Source organism: Hylobates moloch, unplaced genomic scaffold (assembly GCF_009828535.3).
Source record: "Hylobates moloch isolate HMO894 unplaced genomic scaffold, HMol_V3 SCAFFOLD_2, whole genome shotgun sequence".
NCBI classification, from domain to species: domain Eukaryota; kingdom Metazoa; phylum Chordata; class Mammalia; order Primates; family Hylobatidae; genus Hylobates; species Hylobates moloch.
The window spans coordinates 7,515,482-7,538,209 of record NW_026652277.1 but is presented as its reverse complement, the minus strand read 5'-3'; the positions used below and the strand labels follow the sequence as shown (position 1 = coordinate 7,538,209).

Below are 22,728 nucleotides of genomic sequence, written 5' to 3'. Positions count from 1 at the left end.
TAGGTTAGAGACCTCTGATGTTTATAGTTCTGGAGCACTCTGTTTTCCTTTAAGAATCCCAAATTATAATTTTAAATAGTATATAAACATGAGTCCAGCCCTTCTTTCCCTAAGTAGACTGTAAGCTCTAGGAAAGCAGGGAAGGACCTCTATTTCTTTACCTCTCTCTTCAGAAATAAGCAGTGAGCCTGCAGACAGCAGGCTCTCTATAGCTCCTTGATGAATGAGTGAAGGAAACTATTATTTTGAATTTCCTTTTGGCACCAATGGCACACCTTCAGTATATGACTACCGTAAAAGAAGCAAATAACTTGCTATTATTTTACCTGAAATAGGAAAGTTCTAGGCCGGGCATGGTGGCTTATGCCTGTAATCCCAGCACTTTGGGAGGCCGAGGCGGGCGGATCACCTGAGGTCAGTTCGAGACCAGCCTGGCCAACATGGCGAAACCCCGTCTCTACTAAAAATACCAAAAATTAGCTAGTGTGCCAGAGTGTGCCTGTAATCCCAGCTACTTGGGAGGCTGAGGCAGGAGAATAGCTTGAACCTGGGAGGCAGAGGTTGCAGTGAGCCGAGATCGTGCCCTTGCACACCAGCCTGGGCAACAAGAGCGAAACTCCATCTCAAAAAAAAAAAAAAGAAAAGAAAAAACACGAAATAGCAAAGTTCTATGTAGCTGTAAGCAGTCATTAGTTAAATAAAAGGCAATGAGTACACTGTTCAATTTCAGATTCAAATTCAGGAAAGCAAGACAAAGTAAGTCCTAACTTACAGCAAAAGTACTAACTTTGGGGTCTTACACTGAGCCAGCCACAAGCATGTATTGCCTGCTCCTCCTTGATATTCCTGTCTTCCCCTCACACACGTGGGAAAATTTCCAAAAACCGTACGCACAGATAAATGTTAAATTTCTGGCAAATTCTAAATTTAGAAAAAAAAAACAAAACTTTTTTTTTTTTTTTCGTTCTGGATGCCTAGAAGAGAGAAGTAGACAAATTTGGTGTTTATAGTAAATATCAAAACACTCATTTTCCTAAGATACTTCATAGAATTACTTTGTTAATTTAGAAACATTAAAACTTTAAAAAAAAAAAAAAAAAAAACTTTTCAATCCCTTAAATACTCCCCCATCCAAAAATCTCTTACTATAGCATTGGAAATGTGCTTTTGTTTTTATAAGTCCAGATAAATTAAAGGAAAAACTTTTTTGAAAGGAGGAGAATTTTGGCGAAGTCCATCTAAATGTGTAAAGTCCCTCTCACTCTGTGTATGCTGGGACTTTTACTCTCCATGCTGACTGCTGACATGTAGACACCTGTGCTGAGGCGCTAAATCTTGCTGGCCTGAATGTAAAGCAAGAGACACAGAGATTTCTAAAAGATCTACTTCAATCTTTATGCTGTCAGTAAAAAATCATTCCTGAGGATAACAAGAATAAGCAGAAAAAGTAACCTGAATAGAAGAATAAGGTGTTAACAAAACACATTTAAAAAAAATAATTGTACTCAAGAAACCAATTTGAAAGGAAAAGAAACAAACGAAGAGCCACAATACAAGCCTTTGTTCTTCTATCTGTGCCCTTGAGAATAATGCCAGGGCCATGAATGATACACAGAAGATGGGGCCAAGACTATGAAACCTGGGATCCCACTGTCACCTCTATGACTTCGCAGCCATGTGACTTTGGACAAGCTAATTTTTGCGACTGCTCCCCCATTATTCTGAAAAACTTTCCCTAAGAACAGGAGTCAGTAAGTTTCTCCACGTCTTGAATTTAACTCTCATAGAGTAGCAGGACCATAGGTTTTCTGCAAAAAAAATGGTGAAATGGAGAATGAGTGTTAGGACTTACAGACAAAGCAAGACCTGGGTAAATTACAGAGGCAAATAAAACCAGCAATTATAACAAAATATATGAAGTATGATGGTAGAGATATATATTATATGGGCACTCAAAGAAGCCGGGGTGGGCATGGTGATGGAGGAGAACTCCATGCCAGCATGAGCTGACCCAGGTACATGGTTATTTTTGGGAAACATCAGAAGTTTAATGATTCCGGAAGGTAAAGCACAAAGCAACGAGGGGCAAGAAACTAACATGTCAAGTGGGCAGGAGTCCCATCACACAGGGCCCTGTAGGTTTATGCTCAGAAATGTGTGCTGAACACCACAGGCATATCCCAACATCCGCCCTTGGTATGATTTCAGCTGCAATTCTCTGGCTCAGATGCTGCTGGATTTAAAAACAAAACAAAACAAACAAACCAAAAAAACAAAAAAAAAAAAACAAGCAATGCCTCCAGACAACTTCCCTAGATACACAGAAGGAATGTTCCCCAGACCCTGGAACTCCAGCCTAACAAGGTAATGAACAGGAAGGTATCTGAGAGGGCCAAGAGAGAGGCAGCCAGATTCTTAACTAGGAGGTTGGGTGTGGAGGAGGCTTGCAGCGTTGAATGTTAGGGGGCCAGAAGGTATTCAAGAAGCCTGCCCATTAAGAAAACCAGCTTGGCCAGGCACAGTGGCTCATGCCCATAATCCCAACACTTTGAGAGGCCTAGGTGGGTGGATCACTTGAGGTCAGGAGTTTGAGACCAGCCTGGCCAACATGGTGAAACCCCATCTCTACAAAAATTAGCCAGGTGTGGTGGTGCACACCTGTAACTTCAGCTACTTGGGAGGCTAAGGCAGGAGAATCGCTCAAACCCAGGAGGCAGAGGTTGCGGTGAGTCGAGATCATGCCACTGCACTCTGGCCTGGGCAACAGAGTGAGCGAGACTCTGTCTCAAAATCAAACAAACAAACAAACAACAAAAACAACAACAAAAAACAAAGAAAACTGGCTTGGTAAAGGTACTCTTCTGCTTAGGACAGTCCTAGACAAGCAGGGACTTCCAAACAACAGCAGAAAGGCCAAAATGGGGAGAGGAATATCTCACTCATCTCTCTACATTCAACACCAAAACCAGTTCCTTATGTAGGATCCGACTCATGGCAGGTACCCATACACACAGCACTGAAAGGAGTCAACTAAACCCTAATCCAGCTTTGCTCCCAATTCCCAATGCGACACGAGGCAGGTTAATTCAACTATGATTTTTAAACTTCCATTTCTCCTTCCATAAATGGGAATGATAGCAACATCTGCCTTTAGGACCTGTTTCAAGATTAAATGAGATAATGTTTATGAATATATTATGTGATATCAAGGATAAATTATTTGATGGCTGCTTTTACATATACAAACATTTTAGCAACTGAAAGCCAAGCAAATATCTTCATTAACATTCCTCTATTAAATCAGTAAGTAATCTACGTTGTAAGAATAAACATCTTTCCTCTTGAATAACTACAGCTATTCCCTTTTTATTTTTATTTTTTTGAGACAGGGTCCCACTCTGTCACCCAGGCTGGAGTGTAGTGGCTCACTGCAGCCTCAACCTCCCAGACTCAAGTGATCCTCCTACCTCAGCCTCTAAGTAACTGAGACTATACAGGCTTACACCACCACTCTTAGCTAATTTTTTTATTTTTTCTGAGACAGAGTCTTGCTCTTTCGCCCAGGCTGGAGTACAGTGGTGCAATCTCAGATCACTGCAACCTCTGCCTCCCAGGTTCAAGCAAATCTTGTGCCTCAGCCACCCGAGTAGATGATATTACAGGCACGCACCACCACGCCCAGCTAATTTTTGTATTTTTAGTAGAGATGGGGTTTCACCATGTTGGCCAGGCTGGTCTTGAACTCCTGGCCTCAAGTGATCCACCTGCCTCAACCTCTCAAAGTGCTGAAATTACAGGCATGAGCCACCACACCCAGCTGACTTTTTTTTTTTTTTTTTTGCCCAGACTGGAGCACAGTGGTGCAATCTCGGCTCACTGCAACCTCCACCTCCCCGGTTCAAGCAATTCTCCTGCCTCAGCCTCCCGAGTAGCTGGGACTACAGGCCCGTGCCACCATGTCCAGCTAAATTTTGTATTTTTAGTAGAGACAGGATTTCACCATGTTGGCCAGGCTGGTCTTGAACTCCTGACTTCAAGCAATTTGCCCACCTTGGCCTCCCAAAGTGCTGGGATCACAGGTGTGAGCCACCACACCTGGCCAGATTTTTTAATTTTTTATAGAAACAGGGTCTCACTATGTTGTCCAGGCTGGTCTCAAACTTCTGGGCTCAAGCGATCCTCCTGCCTTGGCCTCCCAAGTGCTGGGATTATAGGCACGAGCCATCACACTCAACCAAAGCTCTTTTCATTTTGATGCAAAAAAGAAAACTCCTCTCCATAGATATTTTTGGTAACTGTAAGCAGTTGGAGAGCCAACAAAGTGTTTTATAATATGGGATGTGTTAATTTTTTGTCTAATAGTTTCGTTCAGAGGATAAGGACAGTTCAGACAAGAGATAAAGGTTTAAACAAAGGAAGTGATGGAATAATATTTTGGAAATTTTTTAAGAAGAAAATTAGCAGAACTAGAGATAGGGAATGAAGGAGAATGAGAGAAGAGGTCAATGCTAATTCTCATGTTTCCAGCTTAGGTGACTGAGTAGAGATGGTGCCACCAACTGAGATGGATAACACAGGTGTATTCAGGGTAAGAAAATGTGGAAATAGGCCAGGCGCAGTGGCTCATGCCTGTAATCCCGGCACTTTGGGAGGCCGAGGTGGGCAGATCACCTGAGGTCGGGAGTTCAAGACCAGCTTGACCAACATGGAGAACCCCCGTCTCTACTGAAAATACAAAATTAGCTGGGCATGGTGGCTCATGCCTATAATCCAGGTACTCGGGAGGCTGAGGCAGGAGAATCGCTTGAACCTGGGAGGCGGAGGTTGCAGTGAGCCGAGATCGCGCCATTGTACTCCAGCCTGGGCAACAAAAGCGAAACTCCGTCTCAAAAAAAAAAAAAAAAGAAAGAAAAGAAAACGTGGAAATGGCCAACTGCAACTGGTTGCAGGGTCTGAGAGGTAGATGTGGAGGGACAGTTTGGGGAGGCATCAGCATACAGATGGGGTTTCAAACTATGAGAGTAGGAAAGTCAACTCTGAAACTAAGTAACGTGAGAAACATAGTAGGTGAAGGATAAAATTTTGGAAGCACCAACGTTTTAGCGGTAGGAGAGCCAGGGAAGATGTGCCCAAGAAAGGCCCCAAGACGGAGCTCATCATATAAGGAGAGTTAAGGGAGTACGATGGCGCTGAAGAAAAGCAGCTTCAGGAATTGCCCAACAGTGATGAAAGCAGCAAAAAGCTTCAATAAGGGTAATCCTGGGAAGAAAGTGGTAGCTGGGGCCAGGTAGTCTGTGCATCTTCCCAACATAACCAGGTGACAGAGTACACCCATCAGTGCCAAAATACATGCAGGTGAGAACATGCCACCAAGAGCCATGAGACCCGAGTATGAGGCATCTATGCAGGGGAAAGTGAGAAGTGACCGGAAGACTGACCTGAAACAGGAAAACCCCAAAAGGGCCACCAGGCCTCTGCTGGAAAGCCCGGCAGGCCAACCCGAGAAGAGCGGCTGAGGCTGGGAAGGATGGGACCACTTCAAGTACAGGGAGCACAAGGGGCTGAGTGAGATCCAATGGGGCTGGAAGTTGAGCCCAGGAGCTTTCAGACTTGACCCTGGCTGCTCTCTGCCAGGACAGAGCCTCGCCGACAGGACACAGCTGGCAGTGGAATCACAGCTGGCCGGAAAAAGGAAAACTGACACGAAGGAAAGAGAAGATCCAGGTAAAAGTGGTGGAGGAAAACAAACAGAAAATCTCAGCGAGCAAGTTCACATACTTGGAATAGTCCACAAAAACCATAGAAGAGGGAGCACTGCAAAGTCAGAGGAGCTACCCTGAATCTCCTTCTAAAGCAAGCTTGCATGGGCCATATGTGGCCTAGGACGGCTTTGAATGCAGCCCAACACAAATTTGTAAACTTTCTTAAAATATTACGAGATTTTTTTTGTGACCTTTTTTTTTCTAACTCATCAGTTATCATTGTTGTTAGTGCATTTTATGTGTGGCCAAAGACAATCCTTCTTTTTCCAATGTGGCCCAGGGAAGCCAAAAGATTGGACACCCGTGTTCTAAAGGCTCAGAAAACTAACTCATATATAGTTTCTATAAAGAAAAGAAGACTAAATAGCAAAACATCCCTCCAGACAATGAAAGTACAAGAGAAACACACACTCGAAAAAACTGATGAACCTATAATGTTCTATCTTAAATGATCTAAAAGTCATGAAAGAATATAAATCAAAATCAGAAAAAACTCAGAAATTAGGTAGCAGAACTCAAGACAGTAGCTATATGATCTGACAAGATACATACGGTACAATTATAGAAAATTGGTTTCATAGGACAGAATGAGCAAAAAAAAATTTTTTTACCTGTTTCAGTAATCATGAATGATAGTATCAGTTGCAATACTGTATGTGCAATCTGGGATAAAGCAAATGAATAATTACGGAATATTCTAATTTTATCATCTTCTTTATTCCTGAGAACCAGAATTCTCAGGATGGATGAAAGTATTTATGGATGTAACATAAAAAATAAAAACCTTGTAGTCCTAAATATGAATTGGAAAATCTGCATGAACTCAGGAGGAACCCTATCCACCCATCTATCTATTCACAGACATCTACATGTATATAAATATTTATTTACTTATTGCCTAGAAACAATGAACAACCGAGTTATATATAATAAGTATCCCTTAGCACCAAGACTGTGTACTTGAAATGCTATTTCCCAGCGTGGAGACAACTGCATATCCATATGCAGAAGAATGAAATTGGATCCTTATCTCATACCACTTACAAAAATCAACTCAAAATGGAATAAAGACCTAAATGTAAGACTTGAAACTACAAAACTGCTAAAAGAAAACATAGGGGAAAAACTATAAGACATTGGTCTGGGAAATCATTTTTTATATTTGGCCCCAAAAGCGCAGGGTGACAAAAGCAAAACTGAACAAATGGGATTCCATCAAAATAAAAAGCTTCAGCACAATAAAGGAAACAGCAAAGTGAAGGCACAACCTGCGGGTTAGGAGAAAATACATGCACCCACACATCTGACATGGGGCTCACATCCAAAACATATAAGGAACTCAACAACAACAAGAGCCACAACAACCACCAAAAAAAAAAAAAAAAAAAAAAGACAAACTATATAAGGAACCCAAACAATTCTATAGAAAGAACAGTCTGGCTGTTGTCCTGCACCGGAGGGCAGCGGGCGGCCATGGTGCCCAGTGGGAATGGCAAGATCTTGAAGCCCCACTTCCACACGGACTGTGCAGTGGCTGAAGGGGTACTGCTCCAAACTCATCCTCTTCCCCAGGAAGCCCTCGGCCCCCAGGAAGGGAGACAGTTCTGCTGAAGAACTGCAATTGGCCACCCAGCTGACGGGACCGGTCATGCCCATCCAGAATGTCCATGAGAAGGAGAAAGCTCAAGTCATCACTGAAGAGAGGAACTTCAGAGCCTTTGCTAGTCGCTGCATGGCCCGTGCCAATGCCTGGCTCCTTCGCATATGGACAAAAAGAGACATGCAAGCTACAGAACAGGATGTTGAAAAGAAAAACTAAAGCCCTCCTGGGGACTTGTAATAAATCAGCAGTAATGCTGGGTCCCCAAAAAAGAAAAAAAGAAAACCCAATAGAAAGAAATAATCCAATAAAAAATGAATAGACGTTCCTCAAAATAAGATATATAAATTGCCAACAAATATATGAAAAAATGTTCAACATCACTAATCATTACAGAAATAAAACCACAGTGAGATATTACCTCACACCTGTTAGAATGGCTACTATAAAAATGATGAAAGGTAACAAGTGTTAGCGGGGATGTGGAGAAAAGGGGAATCCTTGTACACTGTTGGTGGGAATTTAGATTAGTAATCATGGAAAACTCTGTGGAGTTTCCTCCATAAACTAAAAGTAGAATTACCATATAATCCAGCAATCCCACTCTTGAGTATTTACCCAAAAGATTTGAAAAGATTATGTTGAAGAGATTCTTCTCTCCCAAGTTCACTGCAGCACTGTTCCCAATAGCCAAGTTACAGAAATAACCTAAGTGTCCATTAACAGATGAGTGGACAAAGAAAATGTAATATATATACACCACAAAATACTATTCAGCCTTTAATAGCACAACAGGGTGACTAAAGTCAACAATAATTTATTGAACATTTTATCTCGAACTCCTGGCCTCAAATCATCCTCCTGCCGTGGACCCCCCAAAGTGTCAAGATTACAAGTGTGAGCTACTGCACCCTATACATTTAAAAATAGCTAAAAGAGTATAACTGGAATATCTGTAGCACAAAGAAATGATAAATGCTGGGCCAGGTGCAGTGGCTCATGCCTGTAATCTCAGCACTTTGGGAGGTTGAAGTGGGCAGATCACTTGAGGCCAGGGGTTTGAGACCCGCCTGGCCAACATGGTAAAATTGCGTCTCTACTAAAAACACAAAAAATAGCCAGTTGAGATGACGGGCGCCTGTAATCCCAGCGACTGGGGAGGATGAGGCACAAGAATCACTTAAACTTGAACCCAGGAGACGGAGCTTGCAGTGAGCTGAGATCACACCACTGCACTCCAGCCTGGGTGACAGTGCGAGACTGTCTCAAAAATAAATAAATAAATAAATAATAAAGAAATGATAAATGCTTCAGGTGGTAAATATCCAATTTAGTCTGATGTAATTACTACACATTGTGTGCTTTTATTAAAATATCTTATGTACTCCATAAATACTTATACTTACTGTGTACCCATAAAAATTAAAAAGTATTATTATTCAGCCTTTAAAAAAAGAAGGACATTTTGTCATTTGTGACAACATAGATGGAATTCAAACAATTCTGCTAAGTGAAGTAAGCCAGGCACAGAAGGAGACATACCACATGTTCTCACTTATATGTGGATGAAAAGAACCAAATTCCAAGAAGCAGAGAGTGGAACAGTGGTTACAGAGGCTGGGGCAGGGGATGTGGGGATGCGGAAGTGATAGGCAAAGGGTACAAAGCCTCAATCTGACAGGAGGAGTACTGCTTTTGATATATTGCACAGCATGGTGAAAAAGAAAAATAATAATGTATTACACATTTGAAAATCATTAAGAGAGTAAGTTTTAAATGTTCTCTCCACAAAAAATGATAGGCATTTGAGGTGACAGATATGTTAACTAGCTTGACTTAATTATTCCACATTGTATTTATAAAACATAACGTCGCTTTGCACCCCCCAGATATATACAAATATAACCTGAAATTTTATAATTAAAAAAATTAAAATTAAAAAAAGAAAAGAAATACTACTTTCTAAGAAACCAGGGTTTCCTGGACAGATAATTTATACCAAGCATAGAACATGACTACACATGCTGAGTCTAGAACATTTTGATATACCAGAAGGTGAGGACGTCACCAAAGCCAATTCGGGTCATGTCAAAAGGACTCAGAAGCAAGAGTGAAGAAGCGGCCACTGGCCAAAGATGCAACAATTGAAGCTACACTACGGGTAAAAAACTGTAATGAGGCCGGGCACAGTAGCTAATGCCTGTAATCCCAGCACTTTGGGAGGCCCAGGCAGGAGGATCACGAGATCAGGAGATCAAGACCAGCCTGGCCAACATGGTGAAACCCCGTCTCTACTAAAAATACAAAAATTAGCCGGGCGTGGTGGCACATGCCTGTAATCCCAGCTACTCGAGAGGCTGAGGCAGGAGAATCCCTTGAACCTAGGAGGCGGAAGTTGCAGTGAGCCGAGATCGCGCCACTGCACTCCAGTCTGGGCAATGGAGTGAGACTGTCTCAAAAAAAAAAAAAAAAAAAAAAAAGTAATGAATGAAATCTGTCAAGTATGTTTAAATCTGTGAGTTCATAATAATAAGAGTGTTAAACAAAACTAGTCACCTGCTAAGGATAACAAGGAACCAATTTATTCTCATGAAAACTGGGTATACCACATGAAAAAAATCAAGCATTAACCCTGCTTTCCCTATATAAACTATGACATTAAGTTACTGAATAGTTGATGAGGAAAAGGATTTTCTTATAAAGTTATTTCAACTAAAGAATGAAATAAAAACAAAGTGATAGTACTATCATCACTTTGTAACCGCTAATGAATTAATGGATCTAGGTACTGAGCATCAGCACTGCTAACATCAACAAAAGTGAAAACTGGACATCATTAGCTGATATCTTGCCAAACCTAAATCTGGTCAAGCCTCAGATTCTTGCTGTCAATTTTGAGAAACACATTGAGCTGCATTATGAGTGCACAATGCGCAACATCCAACTGTGGGGCACTCTGTAGATCAAACAACCCAGATTTCTAACAAATAAACTGTAAGACAAAGAAAGGAATGGAAGCAGAGTCACAAACTAAAAGGTAAATGACATGGCTGGGCAGGGTGGCTCACCCCTGTAATCCCAGCACTTTGGGAGGCCGAGGTGAGTGGATCACTTGAGGTCAGGAGTTCCAGACCAGCCTGGCCAACATGGTGAAACCCCGTCTCTACTGAAAATACAAAAATTAGCCAGCCATGGTGGCATGCACCTGTAATTGCAGCTACTCAGGAGGCTGAGGCGGGAGAATCACTTGAACCCAGGAGGTGGAGGTTGCAGTGAGCCGAGATTGTGCCACTGCACTCCAGCCTGGGTGACACAGCAAGACTCCGTCTCAAAAAAAAAAAAAAAAAAAAAAAAAAAGACATATAAGGTAAAAAAGGGTGTGGACGTGTGAAGAACATTAAATTAATGTGTCTAGGGATACACATTTGGCTGATAAAACTATAAAGCTAAGAAGTAATTCCTATAAAGTCAGGACAGTGGTTGGTTATTTTTGGAGGGAGGGAGGAAGGGGCTAGGGTGGGGTTGGGCACATAGAAGGTATTCTGAGATAGCTGGTAAAGTTCTGTTTCTTGAACTGGGAGAAAGAGTTTAAATTTCCTTCAGATCAACCATTTAGAGATAGTAATTGGTGTTCACAGCAAGAACTGCTTCAAGAAAAGGATGGCAGGAGCTTGAGAAAGAAATGGCAGGTATTGAAGTGGACATAGATTCTTGAGTCCAAGGAGTGCAAAAGGTCACACGGGAAGATGCAGAGGAGCCCCATCTGCCAACTAGGTTATTCTTGGGAACGGGAAGGAAGGGAAGTGAAGAGACACTTTCATTTCATAACGAATTCACTTGGCAATATATTTTTTCAGCAAGTTTGTATTACTTTTGTTAATTTTTTCAAACATGTAAATGTTTACTTTTTAAAGGGTTTCATAATAAAAATAGAAATCTTAGTGGGGAAAGAGAGAAATCCCCATGCAGAAGAGTTCCTAACAACGTATGCAGATATTCCACCTTCAAAGCGGGACCCATAACTCCCATTCTTTAAGGGCGGGCTATATGGAGTGACTTCTTTCCAAAGAGCACAGTAGGGGAAGAGGGGATAGAAGAGAAACCAGATAAACACTACCCCAGCCATGTGATCACCATCAATATCAACAGTGATAAATTATGATGACAGGATAGACCTTTGATATGATGTGATAAAAATGGCCCTTGACCTCTGTGGTCTCTCTCCCCAAGATCTCATAACCCCAGTGTAATCATGAGGAAAACATCAGAAAAATTCCACTAGAGGGGCATCCTACAATATACCTAACCAATAATCCTCAAAACTGCCAAGGTCATCAAAAACAAGAAAAGTCTGGAAAACTGTCATAGCCAAGTAAAGTCTAAGGAGACGTGACAACCAAACACAAAATGATATCCTGGGTGGGATCCAGAAACAGAAAAAGGACATCCAGTAAAAACTAGGGAATGTCAATACAGTGCAGGTGTAAATAATAACATGTCGATATTGTTCATTAATTGTGATACACGTACCATAGTCACGTAAAAGGTTAATAACAGAAGAAATGGTTCAGATGTGAGTGAACTCTCCATACTAAGTTCTCAATTTCTTCTGTAAATCAAAACTGTTCTAAAAAATAGTCTATTTTAAATTTAAAAAAATAGAAACTCTAAAACTGGCAACCTCACAGTATCTTTACCAAGTTTAAGTTGAGCTTGGTAAGTTTCCTGCAATAAGTCAGGGTACATGGTTTATATTCCTTTTTTTTTTTTTTTTTTTTTTTTTGAGATGGAGTCTCACTCTGCCACCCAGACTGGAGTGCAGTGGCGCGATCTCGGCTCACTGCAACCTCTGCCTCCCGGATTCAAGTGATTCTCCCATCTCAGCCTCCCTAGTAGCTGGGATTACAGGCGCCCACCACCACATCCAGCTAATTGTTGTATTTTCAGTAGAGGCGGGGTTTCACCATGTTGGCCAGGCTGGTCTTGAACTCCTGACCTCAAGTGATCTGCCCACCTCGGCCTCCCAAAGTGCTGGGATTACAGGTGTGAGCCACTGCGCCCAGCCTATATTTCTTTCTTATGCAAATATTTTGAACCAATCAACAGACCCCCCCAGAAGACCCTCATTGACCAGTGATCTAGAGACCACACTGTGAGAACCAACAATGTCTTTGGCATAGTACGCTGTACTATTTTCAGACATTCCTCAGCACAATAAAATAGGAAGCAAAAAAATATGGTATTGGTGTGAATCTGAAAATATGTATGGCAAGCTGGGGAGAGAATGTTCTTGGATAAAACACACTGGGTACCAGCCATCAGAACTGTAACAGTCCAAGCAAAAATATGCATGTATAAAATATTTTCAAAGAGGTCTCACTTCTAAACATATAATCAGATACAGGAGGCAATAACTCCTTCCACATCATCTCCTCATCTGTCATCTTCACACTGCGGATAATCACACAGCTCCTCAGTCAAGTATCTATCCAGCCCAGCTAGTAAGTCTGTTCCCTCAGATCCTCAGCATGTGATGGTAACACTACTTTACATTTATTCTTCTCTTTTTTTCAGAGACAGGGTCCTGCTATGTTGCCCAGGCTGAAGTGCAGTGGGCATTCACAGGCTCAATCGTCGCACATTACAGCCTCAAACTCCTGGGCTCAAGCGACCTTCCTGTCTCGGCCTTCCAAGTGGCTAGGACTACGGGTGTGCCACTGAATGCAGCTTGACACTGATTCCCCTTATAACGTGACTTCACTAATGTATATTGTATTTCAATTCAAAAGTAAATTATTTAAGAGCAAGAAAAGAAAAAGGGGAAGAGAAGTAATATTCGCTGTCATGTGTTTTATTTTTTTGGAGATAGGGTCTTGCTGTCACTCAGGTTGGAGTGCTGTGGTGTGACTGTAGCTCACTGCAGCCTTGACCCCTGGGCTCAAGTGATCCTCCCACCTCAGACTCCAATAGCTGGGACTACAAGCGTGCACCACCATGCCCAGCTAAGTTTTTTTTTTTTTTTTTTTTGAGACAGAGTCTCGCTCCATCACCCAGGCTGGAGTACAGTGGCACAATCTCGGCTCACTGCAAGCTCCATTTCCTGTGTTCACGCCATTCTCCTGCCTCAGCCTCCCAAGTAGCTGGGACTACAGGCGCCCGCCACCACGCCCAGCTAATTTTTTGTATCTTTAGTAGAGACAGGGTTTCAACGTGTTAGCCAGGATGGTCTCGATCTCCTGACCTCGTGATCCACCGTCTCAGCCTCCCAAAGTGCTGGGATTACAGGCGTGAGCCACTGCGCCCAGCTAAGTTTTTTATTTTTAGTAGAGATGAGGTCTCATGACGTTGCCCAGACTGGTATCGAACTCCTGGGCTCAAGCTTCAGCTTCCCAAAGTGCATAAGCCATCACACCTGGCCCACTGTTATGTATTTTATATGTTAAACACTGTCCAATTTTATATAAATGTGTTAACAAAAAAAAATTACTTGATTCTCCATTTCCCCAATGTGGTAGGTGTTATTACACTTATTTTACAGATGATGAATATAAAGTTCAGAAAGGTAAAGTGACTTGGGAAGACTAGAAACTCAGTGACTCGCTGAGTCATGTCTCAGTGATGCCGTGAGGTCCACGCTGTGCCTCTCACAGCCTGCTGCCCCTTCAGGCCTTCTATGTGTACACACTCCCCAGCTCCAGCTGCTGTGGAGGGAGACATTCACAGGCTTTTTTGACATGAACCAAGCTGAGTGGCTGATAAGAGGGAACCCCATGGAAGGACCTTGCTAATAATATTTTAAGACCAAAGTCTAGCCTGTCTGTGGCTCTTAAGGAATTAAAAGGAAAATAAAGAGCATGGTGAACAGTATCATTATCAAAGGGGTTCACCTCTGTACCTCACTTTGCACCACTAATCAGAATACCAGGAACTTTCTAACATGCTGTACCCATGAAAAAAATATATTTCAGATTGTAAATGATAAGAAATGGTCTTGTATGATTATATTTTTAAATGGTAACCAAAGAATTGCATTTTATATCCTTTTCTTATGAAGAGGAGAACGTTTTGACAAGCATCTTACTGTACTGCCTACCACTTACTGCATCCTTATAAACCATATGCATATCTTACAACTCAGCAGTATTTTTCCTTCTTAATCCACACGTGTTAGATAAAAAGTGAAAAGTAGTGTTCTCAAGATTTATGTTATTTTCCTTTTAAAATGTTTATAATTTATATTGTTTGCATAAAACTAAATGAGATTTTTTTTGCTTCAAATAACCCAGAAAAGAAACCCCAAAATTTACAGTAATATAGTAATTTCAGCCAGAAGTATCAAAACAACACAAAACGAAAAAAACCCTAAATTGTTTTTCACACTTCTTCACTACCTAATCTAAATCTGTTATCTTAGTTACATTTCCTTGCTAGTATTTAAATATGATAACCATAGCACTTTAAGAGAATTTTATTATGGAATATTTGCCTGCTATAAAAATAAGACAAGAAGGACCAAATAGTTAAGTGTAGATTATGATCAAAGTCCTAGTTGTGGTTCTGGGCTGTCAGTGTGTTAGTATCATTCAGTAGAACCTACTGCAGCTAAGATCCAGAGCGCCTAAATGATGAGCCACCAATTCACAACAAATCCCTACCACTTAGGTCCAGTATCTGTCCAGTTTTTCAGATGAGGCAACCCTGACACACAGACTGTAAAACAACTTATGCCAAATTTAAACATAGTTCCTGAGACAAACAGGTAACACTTCAAAATGCTATTAAAGTAGAACCGATTCTAAGAAATGAATTGCAAGAAATTGGAACCCTTGGGCAGTGCTGATGAGAAGGTTAGATGGTACAGCCACTGTGGTGCTTCCTCAAAAATTAAATAGACAATTACTATATGATCCAGTAATTCTACTTCGAGGTACAGACCTCAAAAAAAAAAACTCGAAAGAAAGAATTTGAACAGAGATTTGCAAACCAATGTTCATAGCGGCATAAATCACAAGAGCCAAAAGGTTGAAACCACCCAAATGTCCATCAGTGAGTGAATGGATAAACAAATGTGGAACGTACATATATTATTCTGCCTTAAAAACACACACACACAACGAAATCCTGACACAGGCTACAACATGAATGAACCCTGAAGACATCATACTAAGTGAAATAAGCCAGTCATAAAAAGACAAATACTGTACAAGTCCATTTATAAAAGGTACCTAGAACAGACAAATTCATAGAGGCAAAAAAAGGAATGGTGGTTGCCAGGGGCTGGAAGTGGTGGAGAATGGGGAGTTATGTTTAATGGGAACAGTGTTTCAATTTGGGAGGGTACAAAAGTTCTGGAGAAGGATGGGGATGATGGTTGAATAACAATGTATACTGAATGCCACAGAACCGCACACCTTTACAGTGGTCCATTTATGTTATGTATATTTTACAATAGAAAATCATAAGTAAAAGTAATTGCTGGCATCATCTGCATTGTCCTGAAGTATATAGGTTTTAGAATTTTTTACAAAATGAAAGAACTTAATTGCAACTTTTCCAACTCTTCTAAGAAAAAATATTGTGTACTTGTGTTAGAGACCACAAATTACTTAAATATCTCTTTAGAATCTTAGTGAACTTAGTGATCAACATCTAAAATTATGCAGGAAAAAAGGGAACTCTGCAATGGGAATGACCATTGTACCTGATTAGCTATCATTTTATAATCAAAAGTTCTATATGATCAAACAATAAACATTGCTCCTCATCATAAAAAAGATATAAGTCTACACAATATCACTGAATACTCGCAATTCACTCACTGTTTCCAGTGGCATTCAACTCATGGCCTGAATAACAAGGGAGGAGGAAAAGAGCTACCCCAATTTTTCTTTCTGTTTCAAAGATTTTCTAATTTACCTAATATCCTATTCTCATATAATAGAGCTGTTGAAAGGCTTCTCTTTGGCTTCACTGTTTTCCTCTACTTGAACTTTACAAAGGAGATAAATGCTTCAGACATAACCTTGATTACACCATGACTCGGCTTGGTAATGTCAGTTGCAAGTTTGTTGGTTTAAGGGTTAGAATAATTTGTAAATAACAGTAAATGTTTCTATTGTGTTTCCAGAATTTATAAAGTTGACATAGCATGGAAAGCTAAGAGGATTAAAAATCCATTAAAACAGTCACTAACATATGAAGAAGAAACACTCACAAACCTTCTTGAGAAGACACAATGGGTGGCAGGTAATCAGGAATGTATTCTTTTCTTTCCTCTGCATCTTTACTTCCAGGTTGAGGAAACTGAAGTACATTGTTCTTGCTAACAGGAAATGACGGAATTTGGTGTGGGAAGGTGACAGGCTCAATGTTGTGAATATAGTCTTCTAGTTCATGTAGACTAACCCCCATCAGCTGGAAAGCTTCACCAACATCATCCAAAATTGGGTCTGTTCGGCCATCTGAAACAAAGTCAAAAGCAAATCAAATTATTTGAAGAAATCCCATGAATATATTTTTAAATATTAAGAAAAAGTAGTAAGTAAATATGCAGCTCAGAATCAAACATTTTAACTTAGTTATTGGAAAGAATTTAATAGATTTTAAATAGAGTGTCACAGAATCATGTTTAAGCTGATTTTTAAAGTCAAGTTTAAATATGATCAGACAACTAGCCAGAACACCACAGAAAAATCACACTCACGATCAGCTATTATAGAACAAATTTCAAAGTAGTTTACGGATGATCAAAAGCATCTGGAACAGTGCCTGACACACAGAAAATGCCCCAAAAATAACAATAATAACATAGTGTTTGTCTTTTTTTTTTTTTTTTAAAGAGATGGCATCTTGGCTGGGCGCGGTGGCTCACGCCTGTAATCCCAGCACTGAGAGGCCGAGGCGGGCGGATCACAAGGTAAGAGTTTGAGACCAGCCTGGTCAACACAGTGAAACCCCATCTCTACTAAAAATACAAAAATTAGCCAGGCGTGGTGGCGCATGCCTATAATCCCAGCTACTCAGGGGGCTGAGGCAGGAGAATTGCTCGAACCTGGGAGGCGGAGGTTGCAGTGAGTCGAGATCGCGCCACTACACTCTAGCCTGGGCAACAGAGCAAAACTCCATCTCAGAAAAAAAAAAAAGAGAGATGGCATCTTGCTTGTCGCCCAGGCTGAGGTGCAGTGGTGTGATCACAGCTCCTTGCCGCCTCAAACTTCCAGGCTCAAGCAATCTTCCCCTCTCAGTCTCCTGAGTAGCTGGGACTATAAGCACATGCCACCATGCCTGGGTAATTTTTTTTTTTTTAATTTTGTAGAGATGAGTTCTTGCTATGTTGCTCAGGCTGGTTTTGAACTCCTGGCCTCAAGCAATCCTCCTGCCTCTGCCTCCCAAAGTGGTGGGATAACAGGCATGAGCCAATGTGCCTGGACTGTTTTTTTTTTTTTTAATCATCAAATAAGTAGTGTGCTGTGCTGACAAAGTCAATGTTGGTTACATTCCCTCTGTTGTTCCCTGTTGCCTCTGCAGAATCTTAAACAGTGGCTGGCACACAGCTGGCACTCAATAAATACCTACTGAATGAATTATACCATTAAATGAATTTTTAAAATCTAAGAATATTTACAAAGAAGGCTTAGATCATAAAAGTTTGGTTTTTGTTTGTTTTCTGAGACAGGGTCTCACTCTGCTGCCCAGGCTGGAATGCAGAAGGGCAATCATGGCTCACTGCAACCTTAACTTCCCAGGCTCAAGCCATCCTCCTACCTTCGCCTTCCGAGTAGCTGGGACTACCAGTGCACCACCAACATGCCTAGCCATAAAGGTAATTTATCTATAAATTTTCAAATGTAATTAGAAAACACCACATAAAACAGAAATAAAAAAAAGATTAAAAGTTAGATATAGATATTTTTTCTTTACAAAAGCAAGTTTTTCTTATGCCTATTCTTAGCAGAGCTTAAGGTCTCTACATCTTTAAAAATGTCTATGAAAATTCCATTTTCCGATTTTCAATAGCCTAAAGGATTTAACTGAAATCCTGACTTTTTAACTGAAATCCTGAAATTTGATCACTTCAAACTCAGTATGTCTGAAATTAAATCACACTGTAAAATGAAAAAGAATCCAAATATTGCTAGAATTGGACGCATGTGTAGTAATGCATACAGAAACGTCTGGAAGGATATTCAGCCAATGGTTAACAGTTCAAGGGGATGGAAGCTGCAGTAGAGGGGAGGGCTGTGGTGGAAGCAGGAGACTGACTTCTAACTCCACATACTTCTGCAGTCTTTGTTTTTTTTTTCTATAAGTATGGGTTACTTCTGTGATGTATAAAAAAAAGAAAATAAATAAAATGAATACTCTTCTTCTTACTGAACGTAAACAGGCATTTCAACTCTTCTATTCCTATTAAAGCTATTATTACTCTCTCAGTCTAAAAAATATAATAATCTTAAATTCCTCCATATGCTTTGCAGCCTCAAACCAAAACCTGGTAGTTTCTAACCCTGTCCCCATCCCCTTCAGCCACCTTTTTTTTTTTTTTTAACCATGACTTCAGATTTTTTCCCTTTCTCTCTATTCTTACTGTCACTGTCTCAGTATAATCTCAAGTTCTGCCCGCTTCAATCTCTTGTGCACATCACTGTCAGTACAATTTTCTTAAAATACCACTTTAATCATACTATTCCCCTACTTAGAAGTATGCAATGTTTTCTACTACATGTTTTAATTCTTTTGTCCAGCTTTTAAGTCCTTCCATAACCTGATTTCACTCTGTTGAACATTTTCCTCAGACACCCTTGGAATGAACTAGCAACATAGGGAGCTGAACACCTTACTGGTACTTTTATTATGCTTAATCTCACCTGGACAGCTTAGTTTATGTGATTCTCTAACCTGGAATACTCTATACTTTATACAACCATACTTCATAGCTCAACTCAAATCTTATCTTTTCTGTGAAGTAATCCTACCCTAGAACCCATAGCCTACAGCCATCTGTCCTCTTATCCCTTTTACATTTACTCCCTGTACCATGCAAAAAAAATTATTACAGTACTAGTGTTGAAGAGTCAGTCTGAAAGATTTAGCACCTGCTTTCAGTACATGCCAACATACTTAATACATAATGTGACACCAACAGAGACATCTGCCCTTGAATGCTTGGAGAAATTGTTACCCTAAGGCAATTCTGAAGTTCATTATTTGTTCATTATTTGAATTAATGGTAACTTCTAATACTTGCTTTAACTTGAGAACATTTCTTTTAGAAGAAACAAACACCATCAGTTTGTTGTTTCCTGACATTCTGGCACTCTTGAACACACCTTATGGTCAGGGATTGTATCTTAGTAATTTTATGTCTCCAATGCCTAGTACAGGGGTTGGTTCATAAGTGGTGCTCAGTAAGTGTTTGTTAAAACAACAGAAAGGATTTAAAGGAGTGGAATACAAGATTCCATAGTGGTAACTTGGAGCTACAGAATTCGATTTTAGAATAAGGCTGGTATAGAAAAAAGAATCTAAAAATATCTAATAAGTATACCAAAATTAGCATTAAAAAAAAGTCACCAAATCACGATGGGGAATAATGAACCTGACAATCTCATTCTCACTGAAACCAAGAAACTGGCTATGGAAATCAGGTAATTAGGAACAAGGTTTACACTGAAGAGCTGCAGTGACCCCTGGATGACTTTGGAATACCTAGTCACATGGAGTGCCAACTCCCTTTTGTTTTGTATAAATGGCAGGAAAGGTAACTATGTATTCAGGAGACATTTTGAATATCTAAAGATACATGGTAGCAAATACAATCTGGACTATGCCTATCCTAGCCTATCCTATCCTATCAGTAACAGTACACTCAAGGACCACTGTGGCGGAGGCCAGAGGAAAAAGAAACAAAAGGCAGAAGAGTAGTCAGCTGGTGATGTACTTTCAAGATAAAAACGCACGCATATTACTTTGTGGTTCCACATTCAGATGTATCAGTGAGCTGGGCATGGTGGCTCATGCCTGTAATCCCAGCACTTTGAAATGCTGAGGCAGGAGGATCACTCCAGCCCAGGAGTTTGACACCAGCCTGAGCAATATAACCAGACCACATCTCTACAAAAAATAAAAAAATTAGCCAGGCATGGTGGCGTATCCCTGTAGTCCCAGCTACTTGGAAGGCTGAGGCGGGAGGATCACTTGAGCCCTGAAGTTCGAGGCTATAGAGAGCTAAGATCGCACCACTGCACTCCACGCTGGGCGACAGAGTGAGACCCTGTCTCAAAAGAAGAAGAGTAATAGAAGTATCAGTGAAATCAAGCATTCAAAACATACACATTTTTGGAACTCAATATGTAAAGTCAATAAGTGGCTTTTAAGGTAGTGGTTTATCAGTTCATACATTTATTCAACAAATATTTCTCAGGTGTCTATTATATAATGGCCCTACAGGTTACAGAATACAAATATAATCAATTTTTCTCCGGGAGAGGGGAAAGAGACATACACAGGTGATTACAAAACAAGATGACAAATAATATGAAAGAAATATGCACAGAATTATGAAAGCAGATAACATGAGTTCCCTAGAGCAAGTGATAAGTGCATCTCAAAATAAAAGTAGTACTATTGGTGGGCCATGGGCAAAGGACACTCTAGGTAAGAAACAGCACACATGTAGGAATGGACAGCTTAAAACATTTTGGAAAAGGCAGGTAGCTCAGCGTGGTCGCAGATTAGCATGGCAGGCTGGCAAAAGATAAGCAAAATGCTAGCTCACAAAGGGAACTATGTACTGCTAAGAGTTTAGATTTTTAGCCTGTAACCAACGAAGTATAGTTAAAATGTTTTTAAGAATAATGACAGGATCAGATCTGTGCTCTGGACAGATTATTTTGGCAGCCCTGTGGAAGCGGGAACGAAACTTGGGGCCTAAGAAACACAGCGTGTGTCTGTGAGTCTCAATTTTTCAGCATAGGAACCACTTTAACAAAACAAAATATCCTATGAAACACTTCATTCAGTTCTCCAGCTTACCACCTTAAACATCATGACTTGAAACTAAAATGAGTGGTAGTTTCCTCTCCTCAACAAACACACACGCAATGCTTCACATCAACAAGATAATGTGGAGCTTCTATTAAAATATTCCATTCCTTCCATTAAATTATTAAATACCACTAGCTGTAGATATTACCAGACATTCACTTAAAACCCATAAGTACTGTAGCCCAGATTACCTGGAGAATCTTGTCAACTGCCCACGGTCCCTCTATCCTACTTCGATAACCACTGACATCTCACTGGTAACCGAGACGTAAGTGAAAGTACATCTAATCAGCGAAAGTGACAAAGTCAGCCTTGGAAAAACAGTAAATGGAGATGTCGTTCACGAAACGAACAGATACAGGAAGACGAGGCAGTGTCCCTAACGGAGCAGAGCTGTCAACGAGTCTATGTAGTTAGGAGCTCAGGAATGGCCAGTCTTGTAAGAAACGGCCGGTAGACGGAGCGCCTGTGACAACTAGTTGTAGTAGTTTGCGGGCAAGGGAGAAAAAGGACCGAGGTAAAAGAGGGTGTAGGGCACGCTGGGGGTGGATCTACCCGCAGCAAACAGGAGACAATGAGAGAGATCCAGACACATTTCAGAGCGGAGGAGCGGTAGGAGGGTGTGGAGCTGGGAGCGAAGACCCGGCTCCCGGGCTGGTGGCGGGAAGTTAGCGGATGAGGAAGAGGCACCCGAAGGATGACTAGAGTTTGCAGGGGCAGTGGAAGCCCAGGGACGTGGGAGGCCGAGGAAACAGCAGATCTCGAGGCGGGGTGCGGGATGCACACCCCGGGGACGCGGAGGGACAGGGAGAGCGGAGGTGTCACCCTTGACTTGCCGGGGCAGCCCTCCCGCACCCAGCCCGGTACTCACAGAGCTCAGAGTACCGATGGCAGCCCCGGCCCAGCTGCTGCAGATAGCGCTGCAGCACGTCCGTGAGGAGGTGGCAGGCGCTGAGCTGCACCGAGTCCCAGCCCAGCGCCTGGCAGATCTGCGCCACCGAGACCCTCAACAACGACCTGGAGTAACTCTCGCACATCCCGCTGCGTGGACGCCACCGCAGCCCTTGCTGCCACTGCTCTCCAGCCCCGCCGCCAGACCTTAGCAGGGTCCCCGATTCATCCTCTAGGGCTTTCGCGGCGGGGAAATGGTCCCCCGGACCCCCGGCGACCACCTCAAAGCCCCAGCAGCACGGAGCGCGCCAGCCTGAGAGCCGCCATTTTGGACTCGCTCCGCCTCCCGCTGGACGGCCGCCGGGGCGAGGCAGCATGAGCCGAATGCCGAGCGCGGCGATGAGAAAGCTCCGCCCCTTGGGAGCGGAG

General features: G+C 41.5%; 1 protein-coding gene across 2 annotated transcripts in view; it reads right to left on the bottom strand.

Moving 5' to 3' along the window:
• The window catches only part of TAF3 (TATA-box binding protein associated factor 3), a 207,252-nt gene extending 184,602 nt beyond the window's left edge, over positions 1-22,650 (bottom strand). Inside the window, exons 1-2 of one of the 2 annotated variants that reach the window (XM_032152317.2) lie at positions 22,280-22,650; positions 16,581-16,823 (exon numbers count right to left, since the gene is read on the bottom strand). In XM_032152317.2, coding sequence (XP_032008208.1) covers positions 16,581-16,823; positions 22,280-22,445 — 409 coding nt within the window. In that variant the 5' untranslated portion in view covers positions 22,446-22,650. The remainder of the gene's footprint in view (positions 1-16,580; positions 16,824-22,279) is intronic. The other variant, XM_032152404.2, reaches the window with a different exon arrangement.
• Positions 22,651-22,728: the final 78 nt, after the last annotated feature.